Source organism: Carassius gibelio, chromosome A6 (genome assembly GCF_023724105.1).
Source record: "Carassius gibelio isolate Cgi1373 ecotype wild population from Czech Republic chromosome A6, carGib1.2-hapl.c, whole genome shotgun sequence".
In the NCBI taxonomy this organism is placed as follows: Eukaryota; Metazoa; Chordata; class Actinopteri; order Cypriniformes; family Cyprinidae; genus Carassius; species Carassius gibelio.
In genome coordinates this window covers 29,157,157-29,175,749 of record NC_068376.1, presented here as the reverse complement: position 1 = coordinate 29,175,749, position 18,593 = coordinate 29,157,157, and the positions used below count along the sequence as shown (strand labels likewise).

General features: G+C 35.4%; 1 protein-coding gene across 1 annotated transcript; it reads left to right on the top strand.

The window, feature by feature from the left end:
- Positions 1-12,491: 12,491 nt before the first annotated feature.
- LOC128016004 (SAM pointed domain-containing Ets transcription factor-like) lies at positions 12,492-17,660 on the top strand. Its single transcript, XM_052600301.1, has 5 exons — positions 12,492-12,936; positions 14,870-15,067; positions 15,748-15,795; positions 16,025-16,159; positions 17,482-17,660. Exons 1-5 carry the CDS (start codon positions 12,492-12,494, stop codon positions 17,658-17,660), a joined length of 1,005 nt encoding a protein of 334 aa, XP_052456261.1.
- Positions 17,661-18,593: the final 933 nt, after the last annotated feature.

Here is an 18,593-nt window from a genome sequence, read left to right as displayed (position 1 = left end):
TAATGTCTCCTAAGCGATTGAGGTGTTCTATTGTTAGATGTAATAATGAACATTTCAGTCTTCATTTACTCCCAACACCTGAGTCACTGAAGACGCAGTGGATTACATTTGTTTCTGAAGGGAATACCCCCCCCCCCCCCCCACACACACTTTTTTGTGTAATGAACCTTTGCAAATTGCCTTTCCTAATAATTTGCAAGTTTCATGATGTGGCTAAAGTAAACAGTCTCTCAGAGAGCTGCTCAGAAGAGAGGGGCGGGGTCAGCAGAGCTCATTAACATTTAAAGGAAAATGCTACAAAACGGCTAGCTCTGAAAAGAGCTGTTGTTGATGGGGTAAAAAAAAAATTTTTTTCACACTTCCATTGAGAAATTTTAACCAAACTATGTTATAGACATTCCATTAAAACCCTAAAGAATCATATCAACTTGTGGAAAATGGGCATCCTATGACGCTTTTAAAAGAATCTACAGTTTGGTAGTTTTTAAATCCTAGCAGTTTTACAAACTAGTTTTATGAACTTATGTACATTTAGAATAAAGTAATAAATTATCAATGAATGCATTTATGTCTTGCGATAAAATGTCTAATAGAGATAACCATGGAAATCACTCGAGTGGTTACTGTTACGCGTTCTGACCTAGGCTACCTAATCTAATATTTTTTAGTTTATTTTGCTATATATTATAGTGCATCTTCTAAAGTTTTTACATTTAGGCTAACCACTTCCAGATTGTTCCTCCTCACCTCAGGTGATCCTATTATTGTGCATGACTCACGTAAGTATCTGTAGCAGCCCGTTTTAGTTTCGTTTAACCCTCTACCTAGGAAACATTTTATAATTATCTGTCATTTTTAATTAGGCAGGCTAATGTGTTTGCTTTTCAATCAAATATTATAATTTGTGTAGTTATAGCAACAACGTGCAAAAGTGCCTTGTATGCTAGTGATAACATCTGCACAATGTTTAATAATCATAAAGTTTCTTGCCTTTTTGAACTAACTGAATGCTCAGATGAAGGTCAAGGATGATCAAGCACATTAAAAACTAGAAAATTGTTTAATCATGCCTATAATTTTTCAGTAAACATTAATGTTTCCTCCTGAAATCAATGTAGAAATCCAGGAAAACCAAGAAAGGAAACTACCCTGGTCCCTGATAAAGTTCACAGTCAAGTCTTACCCTGATGTTTGTCAGTATATACAGTCATGGCCAAAAATATCGGCACCCTTGGTAAATATGTTCATAGGAGGCTGTGAAAATTAATCTGCATTGTTAATTCTCTTTTATAAAAATTAAAAAAAATTCACAAAAATCTAAACTTCTATTGGATATTAAGAATTTAAAATGGGGGGAAATATCATTATGAAATGAATGTTTTTCTCAATTAACGTTGGACACAGTTATTGGCACACCTAGAAATTCTTCTGAGTAACATATTTCTGAAGTATATTCCCATTCATATTCACAATTTTGAGCACTCCAGGGTGATTATGAACATGAAATTATCTAGCCATGGCTTCCTGTTTCACAGAAATATAAAGAAGAGGGAAAACAAAGCCCAAGTTCCCTTAATCATCCATCACAATGAGAAAAAACAAAGAATATATTTCTGAGGTGCAGCAAAAGATAATTGAGCTTCACAAATTAGTGAAGTGTCTTTAAGAAAAGAGGTAGAGCAGTGAACATTCCCATCTCCACCATCAGGGCAATACTGAATAATTTCCAATCAACAGAAAATGTTATGAAACTGCCTGGAAGAGAACGTGTGTCTATATCGTCTTAATGCACGGTGAGAAGGAGAGTTTGACTGGCTAAAGACTCTCCAAGGATCACAGCTGGAGAACTGCAGAAAATAGTTTAATCTTGGGGTCAGAAAACCTTGGTCAAACAGAACCTACATCGACACATGTTGTTTGGAAGGGTTATACGAAAAATTATCCTATTCTATCAGATATATTTGATATCCGATTCTATCAAATACCAACAGATAAAAGAATCAAAAAGTGACTTACTCTGTTAGAAATCGTATAATGGGCCATGTTTAGATCTTCCAACCGTACAACAATCCTATAACTCAAACCTCAAAAATAACACAAAAATGGGTCACTGGACACAAAACCAAGCTTCTGCTACATTCCAGTCCTCTGATCTGAACCCTATAGAAAATAAGAGGAGTGAACTGAAGAGGAAAAGCACCAACATGGAGCTGGGAATCTAAAGGGTCTGGAGTGATTCTGGATGAAGGAATGGTCTCTGATCTCTTATCAGGTGTTTTCTAACCTCATCAGGCATTATAGGAGAACATTTAGAGCTGTTAAACTGACAAATGAAGGTTTCAAAAAGTATTGATTAAAAGGGTGCTGTTAATTGTGGCCAATGTGTAATTAGAGAAAAACATTTATTTCATAATGATTTTTTTCCCCATTTTAAATTCTTATTATCAAAATGAAAGGGTTAGAGTTTTGTGAATTTGTTTAATTAAAGATCAAAAGGATTAACAATGCAGATTAATTTTCACAGCCTTCTTCGATTATATTTACCAAAGGTTGCCAATATTTTTGTCCATGACTGTAATTTGTTTTTGAAATCTGCCCATAAAGTAAATTTCTAGTGAAATACTGGATTAAAATTAAATGGGGTAAAAAACTAATCTACACAATTGTTTTCTAGCATATTTGTCATCCTCACATTTTAATCGTATTCGTTGTCACATTTTGAGAGTTTAGTCGTTACAAAATGTCTTACAGCATACACACAGAAGTTTTAGTGGGAAAAATCCTGAATAAATACCACAACAGTTACTTGCAGCAGAACTCTTAATTTTCTTTTAGCTTCTTCACTTCACTAGAAAATAAACTCTTGTCATTACTAACTTGCACTTTGCGCAACGTCACTACAGCATTTTGTTCTTCTCATAACACCTTTGGTTTGCTAATTTTAGGTTTCAAAGAATATTTGTACTAATCAACACTTCCTAATTGACAGCCTTTTAGGAGGGTACATCTAAACATGAATAAACTTATGCCCAAAAGGCACTATTCCTAATGCTTTCAACATCCATCATGGAGAAGGCTGATGGATTATGGATTGAACCCAACTCAAACTCTGGGTTTCATGTGCACAGTCTCTTTCACAATGAGCCATTGACAGCATCGAGTGAGTTCTAGGTGTGCACGTTCTGACAAATGGCTCAACTGAACTTCATCATAAACGGACACCTTTGGCAGTAACCTTTCTGTCCGTAAATGGTTATATTGTGCATGAGAAAGTTGTTTCAAAGTAAGATGGTGAAAAGAGTGCATCTTAAACCTGTGGTTTTTCTAACTGCCATGCAAATGAACCCCCTCTGGGAAATGTGCTAGACAAACAAAAATACAGAGAAGGAGCGCAAAGTAAACCTTTGTTTGGAGCAAGACATTCCACAACTTATCTTAGCAGTTGCCAAACCTGTGTTGAAATGTTATAGATATTCAGGGATGATATTATGCAGCATTTGGAATCATCATAAAAATTATATTATTGTTTTTTAAAAAGTACCTAAACATCCTTTAAACAGTATACATTTACAGTGTAAGTTTATTTTATCTTGATGCATTTGGAGGTTTCTTCACAGAAACATTTTTTACAATATAAAATATAAGGACAAATTATCAGGTTTTTCTGAAGAAGTCTGTGGAACAGCATGTAAAATGATGGTCTGATATCCAGTCTTTCTTTGGCACACTCGTCATCATTATTTTATATTATCAATAAAGTCCGTATTAAGTTTGTGTGCGTGTGTGGTTTGCGTTGGTGTGTCTGTTTTACTGTGCAAACATTTTGGCATGCTGTGTGCTTGCAGACGTATCATCAGTACATTGACGCACAAACTCTCAGAAATATCTGGAAATTAACTTGTGTTTGCATCATAGTTTGTTACCAAGAGAAACGCATTGAACAGGGATATATCATAACATCTGCACATAGATAAATATAAAAATAAAAGAAGCTATGTATTTTTATACATGTGAATCTTCTTAACATGTTTTATTTTTAGTTTATTTATTTAATGCAAAAACTGTGTTTCTGTTCATTTAGTTATTGGTTGAATTCCATGATTTTAATTACCATTAAAAGTAATTATATTTATCATAAAGAAGCATTATTGTGTGTGTGTGTGTGTGTGTGTGTGTGTGTGTGTGTTTCCTTTTTTTTGTGGGGTGACATTTTTATTTTAGACAATTTGTATATAATCTGAATTTATTTTGCAACTTATTCTATAAAATGAGTATAATTTAAATAATTAATTTCCTTTGGTTATATGATATTTTGCACATACCACATTAAAATAAAAACTACAGACTGAAACTGAATAAAAATTTGCAAGACAACTAAGCCAGCTTGCCCTCTCATATTTCTCAAAACTGTTGTCATTTAAGATTCAAAACTGGATGTCGGACATTTAATCAGACAGTTCCTCTAGTAACTGTGTCTTTCTTTCTGTGAGGGTGGGGATAAGCTGTCCACAACAACAGACTGGCATGTCAAACCCCTTCAGGCTGGGAATGAAGCACTGAGACAATGTTTACACAGTTTAATAAGGCCTGTGTATAAAGGTGCAATGGGAGTCAATGAAGCAAGCTTTCCTTCAGCAACTCTTACTTGAAGTCTTGCGCACACCCACATCAGGTGCACTCTCTCTCTCTCTCTCTCTCTCACACACACACACACACACACACTTGTCACAAGCAGTATTAGTCATTGAGGTTAGTAATGTGGCACTCCACAATTCCAGCTTGTCGTGTTCCCTGTTGAGTCTGTAGTAGGCCTAGAATTAGAGAAATAAGCAGAAACCAAAGGAAACAAGCAGAGGCCTTCCTGATCGCACCTCCAACACTGTCTTCACCTGGACAGGTAAGTCTGACTGGATACCTCCTATCAATTCACTTTCATGGGAAACAATATATTACTGCTTAGTGTATTTTATCTGAATGTAAGATGGGAAAAGCAATTTTTTTGTAGTTTGTAGTTTATATGACTAGTTAACAGTTTTAGACATATTGTACATTCTGGCAAAGTTCTCTGAATGTTATGAACAAATATTCTTCCAGTAATGACAATAGAACATTAATTCAAAGTCAGAACTTTCTAAAAAAAAAAAATCTGAAATAATTTAGTTGTACTTTGTCTGTGAAGCTTTAGAGAAAATTCAAAAGTAACGTTCCCGTAATGTTTGCAAAAAATACAATCCAGCGTTCCCCCTGAACTTTGTTATTAAAATTCACATAACATACAGAAATAACTTTTCATAACCTAATGGGAACCTTAACACAACGTTCTCAGAACACATTTTTGTAAATGCTTAAATAAGATTTGGCATCACCTAAATTGTGGATGTAATTGTTTACAAAACTAAAATTTGTAAAATTGTGAAACAATTAAATTTGCAGATAGTAAAGAAAAGCAACATTGCACACATTCGTCTTTCACTATAGTGCTAAAAACTATCCCAGGATGCACCTCATGAAGTTGGGAAGAAGCTATAATTTGGATAGTTGGAATTTGATTATAATAAAGAATTAGGGGTGTGTCAACATTTGTCTGGTAATGCCGTTTTTGTGCAGCAAAACACATAAATGCATTTGTGAATATGCATATTTTAAGTTCTCTAGGCAACCGAGCAATCAGCCTTATCACCAGCTCATATCATTGATAGAGGTTGATATGAACTCGGGTGGTTCTGAATGCACCTGTTCTCAAGCTGACACAGTTCACCTGTTGTTCACATGTGATGTGTCCTTATTTAGAAAGATAAAGGGAACATGTCTTGAAAATTACAAGGTGTAAAGCTTTCAAATGTCATTAAAAGTAAAGGTTTTCAAGAGTAATTTGGCTGGCCTCCAGAACACCCCCAGCAAACAACAAATGACTGTTTTTTTCCCCTGAAGGGAAAAGTGCAAGTGACTTGTGCTCTGGCTGACGTCCAAATCCTTCAGAAGAAGAAAAGAGCTCAATTCCCAAAGGCAAATGCAAAGTTTCTATTGATTTCCACTATGGCTAAGTGTTACATTGTGACTATACAATAGGACTAAACTGATTATTGAGTTGTGTTGAGTTAGTTTACATCAAATGTCAACTTAAAAATTTTTATTTTGTATGATATTTTTGTCATTTTTGAAGCTTGATGGTAAAAATCACAGTTTGGTTTCATCAAATGGAAAACAGTTGCTTATACACTCTACAAAATTACAGTTTGGGATAACACAAGCAAATGACAGAATCAAAAATTTTAAGTGAGCTATTCTTTTAAAAATGGCATATTTCGTTTCACACTTTGGTTCACAGTATCAAATGATGTCAAATGAGATGACAATTAGATAACCTGGCACAGGTACATCTGCTCCGGAGGTCGAGGAAGTAGAACAAACACGTTAACAGAGGAGAATAAATATGATGTTGAGTAATGAAGAAATCCCCTGTACAATTTCAATTGAGCTTAAAGCTTCCAGAATGAATCAGAGATACTTATCAAAGGTGGCTGTCAGTGGTTGAGTGACTGAATATGGCACTTTGCATATTACCATGCCATGCCAGTTTTTGTTCAAACAGCTGGGTGGGTTGTGTTTGTCAAGAAATTACGGCAGAATTCTAAGTTTTTACAGTCTTATGATAGATGATTGTCTTATAATGTCACAGAGCCATGCAACAAATTTGCATTTTCATTTAAAATCAGTGAACCTCTGATCTTTAAAACCACAATTTACTTACTATTGTGGACCAATCACAGATCATTTGTGAATAAGTTTGCTCTTTATTGAAACATTAAAATTCATGTTTACATATGAAATATGTTATTTTAATAATATTTTGGAATTAATAAATCCCCCTAAAACGCACTTAAAAGGATCACTGGCTGGATGGACGCACCATGCGACCTGTTTACAGTAATGTTTCTCTAAGAGGACCATACTGTATACTATATATACTATAGTGTTTCAGGAATGACAGATGTGAGTGTGCGAGTGAATCCGCTAAATTGTTTCGCGATTCATTGTTAAAATTGACATTGATGACTTTAGCAATCGACGGAAGAAACTATCTGACAATTTCAAAAATAAACCTGTGCATTAAGTGATTCAGAGTAGCGAAACTGCCGAAGCAAGTATGTGTTGGCTGAAAGTATTTATCAGCTTCTACAGTAAAAGAAAACAATTTAAAACAAATGTAATTTGTTAATTAAATGTAAAGATATGTACAAATATTTATTGCATCATTATTTAATTGTTATACCATTAATAATTAACTTATTTAATTTGTTAAGTATTTAAATAATTGACTCTTCTAGGCTTGTTGTCTTGGTGTTTTATTTTTTTAAATGCATGCGACTTTGTGACTTTCTGCACTTGTTATACTTTATACTTAGTAAAGTTAAAATAGTAAAAGTACAAAAAAAAATGTGTTACAATAGTCCTTTTATGATGAATCAAAAAGCAAGAAGTGGAAAAAGGAAGTTGAAATGGCAACTGAGCTAATGAGTGATCCCTGGCTGCCATCTACTGGTTTTAATGATAATTTAATGTCATTTTCATCTTAAAAAGTCTTTATTTAACACCAGAAGACACGTTTTTTGGCACATTGAAAAGTGAATCTTTGAAGTGAATTTTACTGCACAACTTTAACCAATCTAACTCCAGTCAGGCAACCAAAGTTATCAACCAAGTTAGCAATTCATGACTATGAAGGTTTACATGATAGCATTGCTAGCTGGCTAATTTGAGCTTAAATAGTTACAATAGGGTTAGCATTTAAATGTACAGCTGCATGTCTGGGTAAGGGGAAGTCATGGCCTAGTGGTTAGCGAGTTTGACTCCTAATCCTAGGGTTGTGAGTTCGAATCTCGGGCCAGCAATACCCTGACTTAAGTGTCCTTGAGCAAGGCATTGAACCCCCAACAGATCCCCGGGCACCGCAGCATAAATGGCACGCAATTGGCTGTTGGTTGCTAAGCATCTAACCATAACGTTCAACGTTGTGTAGTTTCGAAAGCGGTAGCTGCAGTTTGGAGTAACAGGCATGCCGAAAGGGTGAACCCAAACCCTAACCAGCTAGAAAGACCTGTATCCATGCCCCCTACCTTTCACCACGCCCACTGCACCAGCCTGCAGTTATCCCTATTTGCAATATCGGGTTAACAAAGTCCCGCTAACTGTCCTAACCCCAGTTCTAGGGCTTTCAAACTGCACTTAACCCTAAATCATCGTCATTCTAAACCTTGCGTTTAACCCCAGCCAAAAAGGACTTCCGAGATGTCTATACAAGGAAAACTTGATCGTGCAGGCAGCAGTAGTATGAGGATGCCCACCGCTAAGTGTGACATTGGTACCGCAAATAAGAAGGTTAACCCGGAGTTTAGTAGTGTACAGTGTGAAACTTAATCTTATAAATATTAGTTTTTGACCCAGGGTAAAAGAGCAGTGTGAACCATGAGTTTAACCAACATTAAAACCGACAAGGGTTTAAATGACCCAGGGTTAACTATTTTAAGTGCCTGCCCTTTCGAAAACTAACCATGGTTTTATTTTAGTAAAAGTATAGTAACCAGGGTTTTTTTTTTTTTTTCTGAAGGATTGCTTACCATAACACAGTTTTACTATGGTTTTAATACCATGTTTAAACTATGGTAAGTATAGCAAAACATGGCTCATGGTTTTTGGTTTTTTATTTGAAGTAAAGCCAATGTTCATTTTCATAAAGATGGGGTTAAAAGCATGGTTTCCCAGGTTTATGCTCAGTCTGAAAAGCCATATTTCATTATCTAATTCTATTCAGTCTATTTTAAGTGTGGTATATAAGACTCGTAATACTTTTTGGGGTCTCTATACATATATATAAGCACAAATAGCAAGCATTTTGACCTTGGAGAGTGTTTTTATTGGTTCTGTTGATGGTTTTTAAGAATCAGCCAGTCGTTGTGTGACACATCACTGGAGCTCAGTCATATGGTGGGGAGCCACTGCACTAATTGCTTGTAATGATTGCCAAATCTTTTATGTCCTTATGATGTGAACAGTCTGAGTATTGCACAGCTGTTATTGAAACCCTGCAGTCGACGGAGCATTTTGTCCAGTAAGAGATGTTTGGTGTGAGCACGGCATGTGCACACTGCTACACAACCTAACAGACTCATTGAGCAGTGAGACTCAGTATTAATAGGTAATGTTTTGCTATTGAACTGAGCTGTGCTGGTTGCTATGATGGGACAGATTCCAACACAGAGTAAACATTTTAGAGAAACTAGAAAATTCGAAAAACTAGAAGACAATGAAGCCTATTTTGGTACTATATTTAATTAAGAACATTATGTCATATGCAAAAAACATTCTTATCTTTTACTTTCATTCCTATGGGCTTTTTAAAGTAGTGCACCATTCATGTATACAGCATGTATAAACAGTGGTTATTTAGCACTGAATGCTGCTGACCTGACAAATGGAGCGGCTCTTAACCCTTCCAAAATGAGTTTTTGAGTATTTAACCAAACTCATTTAAGGATCAGTCACAGGTCTAATCCTGCGCCTGGGGAGTGTGTTTGCATCTCCTCGCCGCTGCTTTTTCTCCCATGGCCATAGTCAATATGACTAAATGTGCCTGTCTAATGGGCTTATCACAAGCTGTTGTGAGCAAGAGTGGACACTAGGTTACAGACTTGAGACTAAGCCGGTCCCAAAAGCACGTTCCAGCTTTTTCCTTGGAGAGGAGTGTGAGGGGGATGTGAAAGCAGCAGGCGTTTGGAGATGAGAACAAGGATTCCAGGAAGGATAACTTCATTTCCTCTAGGGTTTACTCCAGGCCAGCTTCAAAGACACAGGCCTCCATTTGTGTTTGCATACTGAGATGTGAAAGAGCGAGAGACAAATGGTTTGACCTGTGACCATTCCATCGCTGCATCCTACGTGATGCATGCAGCAGCAGCACAGTTTCGACACTTTTTACTCCTTGAAGTGTTGACGAATGAAACGCTTTGAAATTATCCTTGTCTTATGTCCTGGAATAAAGATCTGATCAAATAATATTTTAGACTTTCATCTAATTTTTCATAAAACAAAATAAATGAATTTACTTTATAAAACTAGTTTGTTTTCAATATTTAACATGATGTTAATTAAGCCATTTCTTTTTTAAATTAACATAAAAATGACAAATTGTTAACATTTATAAAATAATAACATAAAAATGAATTAAAATTTGTTAAAATATTGTTTCATTTGTTAACATGAACCTACAGTGAAAAATATTTATTTTCTTAATGTTAATTTCAACATTTATTAATTACTCATGCATTATTAAAAGTTAGATCTGTTAATATTATTTTGAATGAACCTGAGCTAAGACAAACTAACAATCAACAGTTGCATTTTTATTAATTAATGTTTAAAAAGCATGGGGGGGGGGTTGCAGAGGGCTATTTGAAAGACAAAACAATTTTTGTATGATATTAAACATTATACATTTATTATAGAGGTGAATTTAAAAGGTCAAGAGACAAGTGAAAAACTTTTGAAAGTTTTTTATAAATGAGGGAAAAGTCAACTGAGAGACACAATAAAAGGTTTAAGCCATAATAATCCATCCTTTAAAACCTGAATGATTGTTTTCTTTTTATACCTCTTTTCCTCTGCTATCGCTGGGTGTGGAGCAATCTCACCATTTTATGAATGACGGTAATGGTGCGTCCAAACAAACGGAGGTTGTTTGAGAACATGTGGTAGATGGTGAATGTCCTGTAGACATGCGCTCTAATGACAACAGATTACTGACAAACACGTCTTACTCTCCATCTGTGCTCTCAACTTTAAATCAAACAATTATGTACGCATATTTACTTATGAAGAGAGGAGGATGCCCAACAAATACCCTCACAGGATCTATATAAACTACTTTTATGGCAATCAATAAAACATGAAATCCAAAGCAGTGCAAAGAGGAAAATGTCAATGCAGGATGATCCAGAGATGTGGTTGCTTGCATGACCCACATTAAAGGGATTTCTGCAAAATTTCTGCAAAACACAAAAGCAGAAGAGCATTCGATTTTAAACTGCAACTATGACATTTGAATATTAAGCATATGAATTACAGTTGCACTCGCCTGACCGAAGCAGGCTTTGTTCGTGCCGACAGCATCTCATTGGCTGCCTGCAATGTTTTTCATATAATGTGGAGGCCCTGAAAAGACCTTCATGATTTATGATGTTCCTTGTTTCTGTCACATCATATATTTTAAAGCTTTTTTGCATTCCTCAGAGCGGTTTCTTAGATGCCCCTTTATTCCAGGAACTTATATTTTTAGGAAAGGACATTTGCATAGAAAAGAACCACTAATATTTTAACCAGAATATGTAAAAATATAGTTTGCACCAGTGTTACTTTATATACTATTATATGATTTATTAATAATTTAATTTAGCTATTTATTCAGTTTGCATTTTTAAATTTCTCATTATTTTTAAGTAATGTTATATTAATAAATAATTATGCATTATATATTAAAATATTGTTTTTATATTTATTAAAACTAAAGTATATATAACATAAAATTGTTTCATCTATTATTTGGATTTTATTTTATTAAATCTTTATTTCAGTAACTGAAAACTATTGTTAAGTTTTAGTCTTAGTTAACATCAACCCTGGTTTATATTGATATCCATCAGTATTTTGACAGCCATATGTGTTGCTGTGACCTATAGTTTCCGAACAGCTTGTTGTCTTTGTTCTTTTGCATGTTTTTTTTTTCTTTTGTTTGCAATATCCCCTCTCTTTTGACTTTAAGGCATATTTTCAAACATGACTGTTTGAGGACTAACTGTTTTTTAGGAAACTCTTGCTTTTTAACCGGCAGTTTAAAAAGGCGTTTCTCGAAGGCTATTATTGCTTCTGAAGCATAAACTTGTAACCTGATCTGCTCTTTCCTTCATGCAATCTTCCCACCTTTGTATCTTTACCTCCCGGCCACTGGAGATCGAGATCATCTCCAGCCCCTCCTCTGCTGTCATCCTACATCTGAGGCATGTTTTCCTGTTTGCAATTTGATTAAAAACTCATGCTGACACAGGAGACAGGAGACAGGAGACCGGGGAAGGCACCTTGAAAGCAGTCGTCTAAACTGCTGCTTTGCTCCCGTGTCACCCGTTATTCTGCATAAGTGACCCATGAGTAAGTGACTCAGTCAAATCCAGTTGTCCTCCCTATATGCTGCAATGACTTTCTGTGTTCATTGCCATTCGTCCTGGAAGCCTTAAAAACAGAAACAGCATCACTTAGGCTCAGAGTTTTCTTTGGATGGGATGAGCTAATGGATATGGATCACCAACACGTTCAAGAACAAGCAGTTTGCTGAATGCTCTGGTGTACAGCTGCTCTTTTACACACTATATAGTCATAAAACTGGACAATATTTATTGAGTTGTATGGTTCAATAAAGTTTTCTTTCATTTCTGCAGGAGACAATGGCCAGTCCTGTCCGAATCCAGTCAGACAGCGCTGTTCTCCAGCCACTGCACTCCACAGGCTTCACCGAGAGCTCGCTGGCCCTTCTTAAGCGAGAAGATGGCTTGGATATGGTCGACCACAAACCCCGTCTTGACGTCTTGGACCGAGGACATCCGGGAGTCTATCTGTCCTGTTTTGACATGCTGTTCACCGAGGATGCTGCCTGGCTGGTGAGGGTGTCAGATTCGTCCACACCCGCGGTCGTCGGGCCCAGGCTGGAGCCGTGTCAGGAGCCGGAGCAGTGTCCGGTGATCGACAGCCCCGGGCTGGGAGCCTCGCCGCTGTCTCCTACTCTGGAGGAACAGGTGGAGGAGCGATCTTTAGAACAGGTGCAAAGCCTGGTAGTGGGAGAAGTTCTGAAGGACATTGAAACCGCTTGCAAACTTCTCAACATCACACCAGGTAAGATAATATTCATTTGCTGTTGGTTCATAAAGCGTCAGAAATAATAAAAAAAATAAAAAAAAATAAAAAAATAATATATATATATATATATATATATATATATATATATATATATATATATATATATATATATATATATATATATATATATATATATATAATAATAATAATAAATATATATATATATATATATATATATATATATATATATATATATACACACATATATATATATATATATATACACACACACATATATATACACATACATATATATATATATAAAATAATATAAAATAATATTTAAAACATAATAGTTATTAATTGTAATATTAATAATCCAAGTAAATTATTACTAATAATAAATAAATAAAAAAGAATACACATATATATATATATATATATATATATATATATATATATATATATATATATATATATATATATATATATAAACCATTTCAATGTAGAATTTAAGTAATAAAAATAATCAGAATACAATTTTTTTAAAGAAAATATCACAATTATTTAAATATTATTTTATCAATAAAAAATAAAGATGTTTGTATATATGCGTGTATGTGTTCATACATAGACACACAAGTAATATTAATATAATTTAAATAATCATGTATTTTATAAATAAATGAAGTCGCTTTGGTGCAAAAAAAAAAAAAAGGATTTTTGGTGCAAAATTGCACAATGTGCACAACATTTTTGACAGGCCTTGCTTCCAAAACTTTAATTTCATGTATTTTAATGTGTTTAACGTTATTCTTAAATATCCCCTGGCTTTCAAGAAAGAGTAACCCGCTTTAGTTAACAGTGTGAACACTGAATTTAGGCTAAATTAAGATTAGATTCAGACTGTGGTTCCATGCATGTTGCAATAAAACTGTTCAATTAAGCATGCAAGAAAATTATAAGGAGAGTCTGATGTACAATTAAAAAAATATATATACTATGAATTCACATTAAAATTGTATGATTATATGCACATGCCAATCAATGCCGATCATGTGTTAGCGAAACAATAAAGGTCAGATATTAATAAAAAAAAGTTGCTAAATACGATATCAAGACTAGGGTTTTATTTAAAATATTTTTGAGCTATAGTTATATATAACAAAGATATGATAAGTCATATATTGATGCCAGACAATGCATTTAAACAACATTAAACAACAAATTCAGATTTTGTTCACATTATATTTCTTAAAAATGCCTTCAGAATATGTATATAAATATATGGCCTAATAGAAAAATACTTCAACATGAAATACCGTAACACAGCCATGATGCATCTGGCTCACAGCCGCTGAAGTAAAACACAACATGCTGATATAATCATGACACTTATTCAAATGAACGTCTCGCCATTCATCACTCATGTTTAATGTGAGTGACGGACAGCTCTGAGTTACGATTGAGCCGAGCAAACAGTCATAATGAAACTGTTAGAAAAGGCCTTTGACTCCAGCAGCCCTGAAGGCAGCTGAAGACATACAGACCAGGATCTGCCTAATCCTCCGGAGTTTCACTAATGTGCTGAGAGCTTTGTCACACTCACTTTCCTTAAGGATATTCAAACCCCTCCCGTATAACGATGACGAACAAGCAAACGTTCAAAGAGGTCGCGCAGATATAGTTTTGAAAAATATCTGTGCATCGAAAAAAATAGCTCAAAATTGTCAGTGGCATCTCACATTGCAACTGATTTATCGAGTTGTCTGTATTTTTTTTTTATGCAATTCGTGTTAAACGTATTAAAATAAGTCACTCCACCTTACGTAAACACCCATCCTCACTGTTTGCTCTTCTGAATGGCTCTCTTTTTCACTAAGACGTTTCAAAACCCGTGCAAACAGCTCTGAATCCCAACAGTGTGCTTTGTCAGAGATGGCTGGTCTGATCTGATCTGATCTTTCAGACCCGATGGAGTGGAATTGTGGGAACGTTCAGAAGTGGCTGTTGTGGACGGAGCATCTCTACAGGCTCCCGCAGGTGGGAAAGGCCTTCCAAGAGCTGGATGGCAAAGATTTATGCTCCATGAGCGAGGAAGACTTCCGACAGCGTTCACCACAGTGCAGCGAGACTTTACACGCACATCTGGATATATGGAAATCAGGTGAAATACTTGATAAAAAGGACTTAGACTGTTTGAATTCAGGATTGTGAAAAATATTCTGAATGTAAGAGTTCACTCCCTTTCATTTAATCAGTGTGAATTTGAAATGAATTAGCCGCACAGGAAGTTGAATCAGAGTTTGAATAGCAGGAAACGTTCTAAAATTCAATTCAAAGAAATAGAGCATAGTGAGTGTTGTTATTGTTAACTAAAGCTAAAACTATTTCATATTGTTTTCATTAAAGGGTAAGAAAAGTTCAACTTAAAAAGTTAAAGATTATAAACTTATACTTCCAAAAATGAAATGAAAATTAGAAATGTTTTGACTATTTATTCTCCTATACTTTATTTACAATGCGTCTTATTTTTTTAAGAGCCATTCCTTTAAGTTAAGAAATACTGTAAAAACATGAACATAGATTATTAATGTTATGTTTACAGGTAATTCATAATGAAAAACAAATTATTTATTATTAAAAACAACTGTCAGCAGCTATTTTTCTCTTTTATTCGGTTCCATTCCATTTTAAATCTACTTCCTTTTATTCAAATTCACATTGCAATTTGCAACCTGTTTGAAACCATAAATTCAGAAACTGTACTAAATAAGACATCTTTAACTCTGTAAGTTCTGTAGACTGAATTTTTGCATGCTGCTTTTCTCTTTTTTGTGCATTCAGCTGCCTGGATGAAGGAAAGATGTTCAGGTGGAGAGACCAGGATGAGAGGTACGTCACAGAAACACCACAATAAACTACACGGATGATAACCAATATACAGAAAAAACCATGCCATTACCTTAAAAACATACCACAGACAGACCATAGTACAAGTGAAAGAAAGGCACTGTCTGTCATGTAATGATTAGCCTTTTTAGCTCAGATCAGATCGATTAATGCCAAAAACAAATGACTAAAATGTACCTATAATGCTATATGTGTGCATGTTATCTCACAGAAGGTGAAGAGCTGTGGTCTGAAGCGGATTCGTCTTGTTCTGGTCAGCCGATCCATCTGTGGCAGTTCCTCAGAGAACTTCTGCTCAAACCTCACAGTTATGGACGCTGCATCCGCTGGCTGAATAAAGAGAAAGGTGAGGACACAACAGCTCTTCTGCAAACTAATGGCAATAATGGATGCTGATGGGTCTGTAAAAATGGGTCCAAACTTGTTTCCATGATGCTTTTAATGATGCTACTCCAAGGTATTTCCAAGAATACCATGATGCATCCTGAAAAATAACAGTTCTTTGGCTCTGGTTCCTTGAAGAACCATTAACATCATTGAAACCTCTCCAAAGTTTTTAACACTCTTAAAAATAAAGGTTTGTTATATGCATTGATGGTTCCATAAAGAACCTTTAATATCCGTGGAACCTTTCCATTGCCCAAAAGGTTCTTTAAAGGAACATTCCACTGTTTTTGAAAATAGCCAAATTTTCCAACTCCCCTAGAGTTAAACAGTTGAGTTTTACCATTTTCTAATCCATTCAGCTGATCTACAGGTCTGGTGCTAACACTTTTAGCTTAGCTTCGTATAGATCATTGAATCTGATTAGACCGTTAGCATCTGGCTCAAAAATGACCAAAGAGTTTCTTTATTTCTCCAATTTAAAACTCAACTCTTCTGTAGTTACATACTAAGACGATGGACGTTACACGATGTAACTACAAAAGAGTCAAGTTTCGCCAGACCTGGATATCAGCTGAATGGATAAGAAAATGGTAACATTCAACTGTCTAATGCTTCGTTCCAGGCAGGTTTTTGGCACGATTTCAAACCACGATTAACGACTTTGTACCGTTTCAGGCAAGTCACGCCAAACTTCCTGAGCACAAGGAATTGTAGCTAGATTATTAATTTTATTTAACGTTACATTGTACTAAAATCGTTTTTTCAACGTATAACACTTACATAAACACTGCATCCGTAGGCAATATTATTCGTAGGGGCTGCCAGTGTTGTTTCACATGCTGTGTGATGTCAGAACTCGTAACTGGGAGTGCATCGATCTAGTACGAGTTTGACTGCTTTTCTATTGCACTTTAACGGGTTTAAAGTTGGAAAAACACGGGTTACGGGTTGTCTGGAATGTGGCAGAACTCTAGGGGAGTTGGAAAATGAACCTATATTAAAAAAAAAAAAAAAAGTGGAATGTTCCTTTAAGGTGGATTTTTTTTTTCTTTAATCTAATAAAAAATGGTTATTTTAAGAACTGTTCACACCAATGGTTCCACTATATATATATATATATATATTTTTTTTTTAATTTAACTTTTTGGAACCTTTATTTTTATTTTTTTTATGTATAATGGGAAAATGTTCTTGATATTATTAAAATGTGCACATGTCCAAAAACATTGCAGTACTTACCTATGCCATTTACCGATGTGTCTTGGATGCGTGTCTTCACAGGGATCTTCAAAATCGAAGATTCGGCTCACGTGGCACGTCTCTGGGGTTTGAGGAAGAACCGTCCTGCTATGAACTATGACAAACTCAGTCGCTCTATTCGGCAGTACTATAAAAAGGGCATCATCCGCAAGCCAGATGTCTCGCAAAGACTTGTCTATCAGTTCGTCCATCCGGTATAAGAGCGATGTATAGTGAACTCAACCACTGAGACGAGAACTTTATGAACTGACTACACATTTCCTGAGACTATTTCTGGGTTTTGCATGACAGTGAAACCAAGACTCCAAGATTTCAGCCACTTTCTATGTTTAAAATATAATTGTGCTTCGAAATTTGTACATGCACTCTTTTAAAAACCACTTGTGTGTCTGTTGAAACGTAGTATCAGCTTTGCACTGCTACTTTCTGTTACTTAAAAAAAGCCTGTCAAATAAACTATGATGTTTAACAGAAGCACTAATGTTAAAACAAGTGATTTAGTAGATATTCTTTGAAGTATGTTACAGGTTACTCGCAAGGTCTGCCTGTCAGCGTGTCTCTGAGCAAACCTTGGTTTCCCTGCCCATGATTTGCAGTGGAAAGACTGGAGTTTGTGTTAATCTCTGGCTGCCAACCAACAAACATCCCTTTTTTTCTGGTTTGTGATTAATTGCACTGCGAACCTTTCAAGTCTGCCCATGTGAACTTTCTCCAGGTTCTTCAATAATCGGCCACCTTCGCATGCACCTCCCTGCTCACGTCACGTTTCACTCTGATGCGCACGAGGGCTTACCTGCGCTGTGGATGCATTTGTCACGTGCGCTGTAAATTGACAGGTTTCATACAGGAAGTCCGAGTTTAGGACAGTAACTCATTTTGAGCCTGAGGGAGGTTTGGATTCTATTGTGGCGCTTGTATTTTTGTACATCTCCGTTGTGAAGTCTCTGAAAGACACTGGAGTTATTTCGGCATTATGAAATATTATCCGTAGCTACTTATACAGTTATATCAAAGCTGAACGGTAATTTTTCATGTATAGCCTATTCAGTTTTTGTTGCTTGTGCATTTTGCCTCAATTTCTTTATTAAATATTCTTTTTCATTTCACAGTGTCCTGGATATTTCACTCGATCT